The 7,557-nt window shown below is 50.0% G+C and overlaps 1 protein-coding gene across 2 annotated transcripts in view; it reads left to right on the top strand.

Annotated features, from left to right (window-relative positions):
* The window catches only part of LOC116084253 (mitochondrial import inner membrane translocase subunit TIM16), a 64,587-nt gene continuing 57,030 nt past the window's right edge, over nucleotides 1-7,557 (top strand). Inside the window, exons 1-3 of one of the 2 annotated variants that reach the window (XM_031361090.1) lie at nucleotides 1-380; nucleotides 2,575-2,671; nucleotides 3,782-3,856. In XM_031361090.1, coding sequence (XP_031216950.1) covers nucleotides 321-380; nucleotides 2,575-2,671; nucleotides 3,782-3,856 — 232 coding nt within the window. In that variant the 5' untranslated portion in view covers nucleotides 1-320. The remainder of the gene's footprint in view (nucleotides 381-2,574; nucleotides 2,672-3,781; nucleotides 3,857-7,557) is intronic. The other variant, XM_031361107.1, reaches the window with a different exon arrangement.

The following is a 7,557-nucleotide window of genomic DNA, read 5'->3' as shown; positions in this document are numbered from 1 at the left end:
TAGGACAGCGGCGACTCACGTGACCTCCGACCAGCGCTGTAGTCCCTCAGGCATCAGGGCGTGGCTTCTCAGGCTGTGCTGGCAGCTACTGGCTAGGAGGCCGGGCTGAAGGCTGTCGCGCTGAAGAACGGCGACGTGGAGGCGTGCCCTGGCGGGCCGCAGGAGCTTCCGATTGGTTGTCATCATATTGGGGCGTGGCTGCAGGCTGCAGGCTGCTGAGGCGGCAGGCTGCAAGAGTCCGTCCAGGGTATCTTCTCTTCATTCACCTGAGAGCTGACGCCTCTCGTCCTCAAGCCTGAGCTCGCTTAGTCCCAGCTGCCATGAACCGCTTCAAGGTGTCCAAGTTTCGGCATATGGAGGCCCGGCCGTCCCGCCGAGAGGTGAGCCCAGCCCGCGGACCCCACTCCTGGTCCCGGATGACTGCCATTCCCCAGTGCCTGCCTATGCAGTGCACACCCTGGGTTGCGAAGACCCTCACCCCGCCCCGCCTCATCTGTCCACCCGGAACTTCTCCCTTTAGATGAGCCCTGGAGTCCAGGCCGTCCCTTCACTGCTCGGAGGACAGAGTCCAGAGCTCTGGTGACGCGCCCTAGTCCTCGGGTGATCCGGGAGGTCGGCCTGGCCGGCTCGCCGCCCCCCCCCCCCCGGTACCCCAGGTGGCCTCGCGGCCCTCCCAGACGCGAACAGGCCTCTGCTTCCGGTCGGCCTTGCTGGGAGCCAGGCTGGGAAACTGTAGAAGCCGGTCTCCCCCTTCCTGCAGTCTAGGATCACCCCTGCCCGGGGCCGGGCTGTGGGAGAGCTGCATCTCTTCCTGATGGTCTCAGTGAGAGGGAAAGTGTCATCTGGAGAGGGAGCCCCTGGGGTCAGGCTTGCTTCCTCCCTCGGGTTTCCGCTGCTCTTCCTCCTCTGCTGGCGCAAGCTCTTCCTTTTCTGGGGTGATGCTACTGGTGGTGGCTGGGGACTGGAGAAGCCTAGAGCAGGTGGATCCCAGGTCAAGTGTCAAGAGGGACTGTACGCTTGGGGAGGCACTGGTCTTTCTCCCCCTGTGTTATTTGGAAAGCCTGGAATGTCTTCCAACAATTGGGTTTATGACCCCTAGTGTCCCAAAGCAAGTTATGACAACCATGCTCCATTTTCATTCTCTGCACAGTTACCCTTTCTGTACCTATTGTGTGCTACTCGGCCTCTGTGAGACAGTGACCATTGCAGCATTTCCCCTTCTCTGCTGTACTTAACAGCCTCTGGTCAGCAAGCACAGTATAAATCCATTGAAGATCAAGAGCACACGGGAGTGTGTGGTGGGCTGTGATGTAAAGAAGTGAAGCAGAGTTTAACTTAAAAGCATTGTGGAGGACAGTGCCTAGGGGGGTGGATTTCAACAGAGGCCAGAAGGGTGAGAAGTAAGAAAAAAGCAAGTAAAGAAAAAGAAAGTGAACCCAGGGTGGATGGAGGCCATTAGCTAGGCAAAGCCTGGGGCGACAGATGACTTACAGGGCAGCCCTTCAGAGGAAGAAGTTGAGTTTTGTTATGAGTGTAGTATGGAGCAATTGAAAGCTTGAAAGGAAGTGCACGGTACTTTGATTGGATTAAGACTATTCCTAAGAGTGCAGTAATGACTACTAGACAGGTCTGGTGAGACCTTCGGGGCTCTGGCTTCTTCCTGTATGGATCTCTTTCTGGTAAGTTAACCAGACAGGCCCACAGAACCAGGGGCCTCAGGAGCACTTGGTCACTGAGGCAAGGACTGCAGATCCTTGCTTTGACACCAACAGAGGACATGAGGACCCTGATCTCAGTTGCAGGGCGAGCGAGTGCACTCCTTCCCCACATGTGGGGTTAACATCACTGCCTTTCAGTCATCCAGGGGAAGAGCAAGTCCTGAGGAAGCCAGATCTTTATCTTCTCCCTGCTGAGTGTGCATGCGCACAAGGGGTCCTTGGGCCCTGGGAGAGACCACAGCAGAGAAGCCGCAGAAGCCACACCCATCTCCTGTTAGATTGTCATTTCTTTGTCACCTTCCCACTCTTTGAACTGAAATATTCCCCCCAGAGACACACACACTTCCTCTGTCAGCCGCCTCCTCCTCCTTATTAGGAACTGATTTGCTAAGTAGACTCAGCCTCTGAGCTACTTAGATTATTTCAAGAACATTTGGTATTTTTTAAGGGACTGAGTGGAACAGACCCCGAAAAATCCAAATATCTATCCCCATAAATACTGCTGTAATGGGGCAGCTTTAAGGGCTGAAGAAAAGACTTTATTAGTAGCATGTTTGGTGTGCATGCCTGAAGATATAAGTTTGCTGTGCAGAACCTAAGTGATGGCGTGTGCTTATAGTCATTGCATACCTGCACAGACAGGAGGAGAGCTGGAGCTCACTAACCAGCCAGACTAGCAGAATGTGTGAGTTCTAGATTCAGGGAAAGACCCTGTCTCAAAAAACAAAGTGGGTGATTCCAGTGGAATGATACCACACACACACACACACACACACACACAGGAGTTTCCTGGATTATGGCCCTGTATAGGCATGAGCAGAGACCTGACACTAACCATGTTATTCTTCATCTGCAGGCCTGGATCAGTGATATTCGTGCTGGAACCACCCCCACATGTGGGAACCACATCAAATCAAGCTGCAGCTTGATCGCTTTCAACTCCGACCGCCCAGGTAGGGAGGTAGACATGGAAGAAAAGGCTCAGACGTTATCACCATAGATAGGGTCAGGAAAAGGCAAACTCCATTCACAGTGGAGAGTTGGAAGGGCCTGGGCTGTGGGGAGGGGCAGGCCTTAGACCTTATACACTGGTCAACATACAGCAGTCAGATTTTGCTTGTGTGTAAACCATGGTGGTGGTTCTAGCCAGGGAGGAAAGAAAATGGTGTTTCTGTTTTCAGCCATCCCCACAGACAATCTCCCTCCTTGTATTTGGACCTTGAGGGGCTGGGATTGATCACAAAGAAGATTTGAAAAGTCTTTGTGCAGGGTGTGATGCTATCTCTGCACTCCAAGAGGCTGAATCTGGAAGATTGTGAGATGCAAGCCAGCCTGAGCTACTCAGACCCCATCTCAAAGAAAACAAACAAACAAACAAACAAAACAAGAAAAAAACCTTTAAAAAAAAACAGCAAAACAACAAAAAACCAAATGCGCTTTTGTGTTAGTTGAGCTCCTTTGGCTGCATGACAGTGTCGGCAGACCAACATTAGCACAGGAAAAATGCCTCTTTCCTGACTAGGGACTTTAGGCAGAGCTGGATCCAAGGCTGCTCAAGTTCTGCCCACTTGTACTCTCTAACCCCACACTCATCCTATTGCCTTCTAATAGCATCTCACTTTATAGCCCAAGATGGCCTCCAACTTGCAGGATTCCTCTAGCCCCGTCTCCCAGGTGCCGTGACTATAGGTGTGAACCATCTCACCTGTTCCCCGTTTTTCTCTTGGTCCCTCAACCCTGCTGTCCTGAGGTGCTGGCTTCCTTCTCTGGTGAGGTTGGCAGGAGTGCCAGCTGACAGCCTAAGGCCAACCTCTTCCGTGGTCTGGGTGAGAAAAAGAACATTCCTTTCCCAGTGTCCTACACATTCAATGCAGATGGTTCCAGCTGGGGAAGAACATCGGTCCCTTCAGTGTCAGGAAAAAAAAAAAATGACAACTGGGAGAGACTTTCGGGAGGTCACATGGTTTGGGGGAGGTCACATGGTTTGGGGTCTGGAGTCCTTTGAAGGGAGATAAATGGCTACCATTAAGCTAAAAGTGAGAACCTCTGTGTTTGTTTAACAGGTGTGTTGGGTGTCACATCTCTGGAAGGCCATGAAGAAAACAAGAGGCATGTGACCTACCTTGGCTGCCATTCTGGTGAGTGATGCTTGATTCAGGAAGCCTGTGGCCAGGGATTCATACTTGGATCTGTCGCCTGTGGCTTCTTGGCCTCACTGTATGTTCCGCAAAGTCTTTAGGGTCAGAAGGCTGCATGCATCTGGTTTGGGACTCTGTCCTGGAGAAGGGAAGGTGGATGTTCCAGTTCATCAGAGTGGCAGAAGGATGTGCAGAATCAGTTCTGGGCCTCTGGATAGCCTTCCTGAGGATCAGATACACACCCCATATGGCTCTTAGTCCTGTATGTTCTCTGGAGTCCAGCAAGGCACCTCTCATTTCTAAGCCCCCTTCTCAGCCAGGCGGCTAAAAGCCACTCCAGAAAGTGGCTATGCTGAGCTGCAGAGTGGAGATGGACCCTTACCAAGGATTTTTGTCAGCTGCAGCTGCTTCTGGGGGCCCCAGCAGCCTGTGTGGCAGAATGCCCACTCTGGGGAACATTTATTATACCCTAGGCATTGACTTAGTCTCCATAGCTATGGTTGCTATGGGCTAGATCTCTTATTGAAGACCTGGGGTGAAGGAAGAGGATAAATTCTTACTCCTTAGGCAGGGTGGGTTGGAGGAGATCTGAAAGTAGGGTTCTGCTCATTGTCAAAGTTCTGATGATGATGATTAGGTTGTTAACAACAAAAGCCAAGACTTATGTAAAGTATGCTGAGTGTTTTCCAATCTAAATTTGTTTGTTTGTTTCTTGTTTCCCAAGACAGGGTTTCTCTGTGAAGCCCTGGCTGTCTTGGAACTCACTCTGTAGACCAGGCTGGTCTCGAACTCAGAAATCCCCCTGTCTCTCCCTCCTAAGTGCTGAGACTAAATGTGTGCACCCATATGCCTAGACCAATCTAAATTTTGTATAAATTTCTTTGTGTATGAGTGTTTTACTGGCATGTGTGACTGTGTCTAACATGCATGCCTTGTGTGTGTCTGTGTGTAACATGCGTGCCTGGTGAAGGAGGCCAGAGGAAGGTTGAGGTTGGTGTTACAGAGGCTGTGTGAGCCTTGAGGACTGGAGCTGAATCTGGTCCACTGAGAGGGCAACCATTGCTCTTCACTGCTGAACCATGTCTCTAGCCCTCTAATCCAAACTTTGAAAGAGTTTTGAGATGACATTTGGATACCATATGTAGACTTTGTTTTAAGTGGATCGTTGATTTTTTTAGGTTTGTTTGTTTGTTTATGTGTATGATTGTTTTGCCTGCTTGTTTGTCTCACATTCATGCAGTGCCCTCGGAAGCCAGAAAATGGTATTGGATCTTCTGGAACTGGAGGTACAGATGGCTGTTAGCTGCCAGTTTTTTTTTTTGTTTTGGTTTGGTTTTTCGAGACAAGGTTTCTCTGTGTAGCTCTGGCTGTCCTGGAACTCACTCTGTAGACCAGGCTGGCCTCGAACTCAGAAATCCACCTGCCTCTGCCTCCCAAGTGCTGGGATTAAAGGTGTGCGCCACCACCGCCCAGCTAGCTGCCAGTTTTTTAAAGTTACAGAGTTGTGGGTTCCAGCATCCCATTTCTGAGCATTTCTGTTTATCAGGATCCCCTTATGTTTAGTAGGAACCTCACCACGGAGTCCTAGGCAACAGTTGTTTTATTCTTTGCTTCTAAAGCAAAGATCTGCACATGACGTTTATGGGCATAGCCGTCTGAGGTTGGCAGGAAAGCAGGCAGGAAACGGTCGGACCACAGCCACCCAACCCAGTTCCTACTAAGGTAGCACATCTGTACCTCCAAATGTGGAAGGCTGCTGGGATTCACCACACAAATCTCGTTTTGGCTTAAGTTGCTGGAGCTGATCTCTCTCCCTCTCTCTCTCTCTCTCTCTCTCTCTCTCTCTCTCTCTCTCTCTCTCTCTTTTTCTCTCTCTCTCTCTCAGCTGGGGAGGAGATATGACGGTGCAGGATGAACCAGAGCTAAAGGGGTATCAGGACTGGAGGAGTGCAGTAGAGAGGAAACATGGAGGGCAGCTGGTTAAAGATGACGCTGTGGCCGGGGCAACAAGCTAACACCACAGCAAGAAATGCCATGCTGTCCCCAGTGTCAGAGGAGGCAAGGAAAGTGACATGGATGTGGACAGGGACCCTTCCAGTAAATCATTTGGATTTCTAACCAGCATGATAAGGTTGTAAAACAAGGCAGCAAAAAAGGAAGGAAACTGAGTCACAGGAGTGCACCTCTACTGAGTCCCTGCACGCACAGGCCTCCCTAAATTCCCATGACAACCCAGCAGTTAGTGCTGCAGTAACATCACAATGAGAAACATGAGGGTACCAAAGCACATACCCAGAAGCACACGGCTCACAGTCGCAGCCAGGCTCGCTCCAGGACCTGTGCTTGCCAGTGTGGTACCATGCTGCCTTGCCTACGGTTGGAACTGTAGGCACCCCTATTGCTCCGTTCCTCTGGCTGCTGGGTAGTCCAGGCAAGCGTGCCCCAAGATGAAAGAGGCTCGAGGGCAGGGAGCTTCCAAAACTAGGGCAGTAGCCAGATCTTATGTGCCCTCCCTTCATTGGTACCTATGTGGGCCCAATGCCACTTAGTATCTCTAGGGCTCCCTGTATCTCACTGAGTTGTATCCTTGACCTTTTTTTTATATTTTCTCACTGTCTATTTTTGAGACAGCCTTTCACTGGGTTGCCCACACAGGCTTTGAACTTTTTTATTCTTTCTGTTCCAATCTCCCAAATAGCTAGAATTACAGGCTTAAAAGATCTATGCTACCAGCCTCAGCGTAGGGAGCGCCCTGAGCTAGAGCTCAGTTACATGGATGGGCAGCCTGACAGTAGAGCTCCTGCAAAGACAGACTCTAACATCATCACCACTGTGCCAAAGCTACCACCTTGCCCCACACTTCTGTTCAGTGCTCTATTGATAGGGGGCTGGCTACTCTCCAGACATTAGCAACTTGGGGCAGTTCCCTCATAAGTAAAAAGCATCAAGAAGCAAACATGAGATCAGGCACATCTAGATCCTGATTCTAGTTCTGAGCTTCAGGGTTTTTTTAACCCAAAATGTGGGTTATTTTTGTATGTTTGTATGTATGTATGTATGTATGTATGTATGTGTGTATGTATGTAACTAGCTACTATTTTTGGGTTTGGGGGGGACAGGGTTTCTATGTGTAGACCCGGTTGTCCTGGAATTCTCGCTCTGTAGACCAGGATGGCCTTGAACTCAGAAATCCGCCTGCCTCTGCCTCCCACGTGCTGGGATGGGTTATTTTTGTTGTTGTTGTTGTGTGTGTGTGTGTGTGTGTGTGTGTGTGTGTGTGTAAGAGAGATGCAAGAGACAATGTTAAGGTGCACATATGTCACAGCATGTATGGAGAACACAGCATGTATGTGAGAACACAGCATGTATGTGAGAACACAGCATGTATGTGAGAACACAGCATGTATGGAGAGCACAGCATGTATGGAGAACACAGCATGTGTGTGAGAACACAGCATGTATGGAAAACACAGCATGTATGTGAGGACACAGCATGTGTGTGAGAACACAGCATGTATGTGAGAACACAGCATGTGTGTGAGAACACAGCATGTGTGTGAGAACACAGCATGTGTGTGAGAACACAGCATGTATGGAGAACACAGCATGTGTGCGAGAACACAGCATGTGTGTGAGAACACAGCATGTATGTGAGAACACAGCATGTGTGTGAGAACACAGCATGTATGGAGAACACAGCA

Source organism: Mastomys coucha, unplaced genomic scaffold (assembly GCF_008632895.1).
Source record: "Mastomys coucha isolate ucsf_1 unplaced genomic scaffold, UCSF_Mcou_1 pScaffold12, whole genome shotgun sequence".
NCBI classification, from domain to species: Eukaryota; Metazoa; Chordata; class Mammalia; order Rodentia; family Muridae; genus Mastomys; species Mastomys coucha.
Note: the sequence above shows the minus strand (reverse complement) of the source record. Positions and strands in the feature narration are given on the sequence as shown.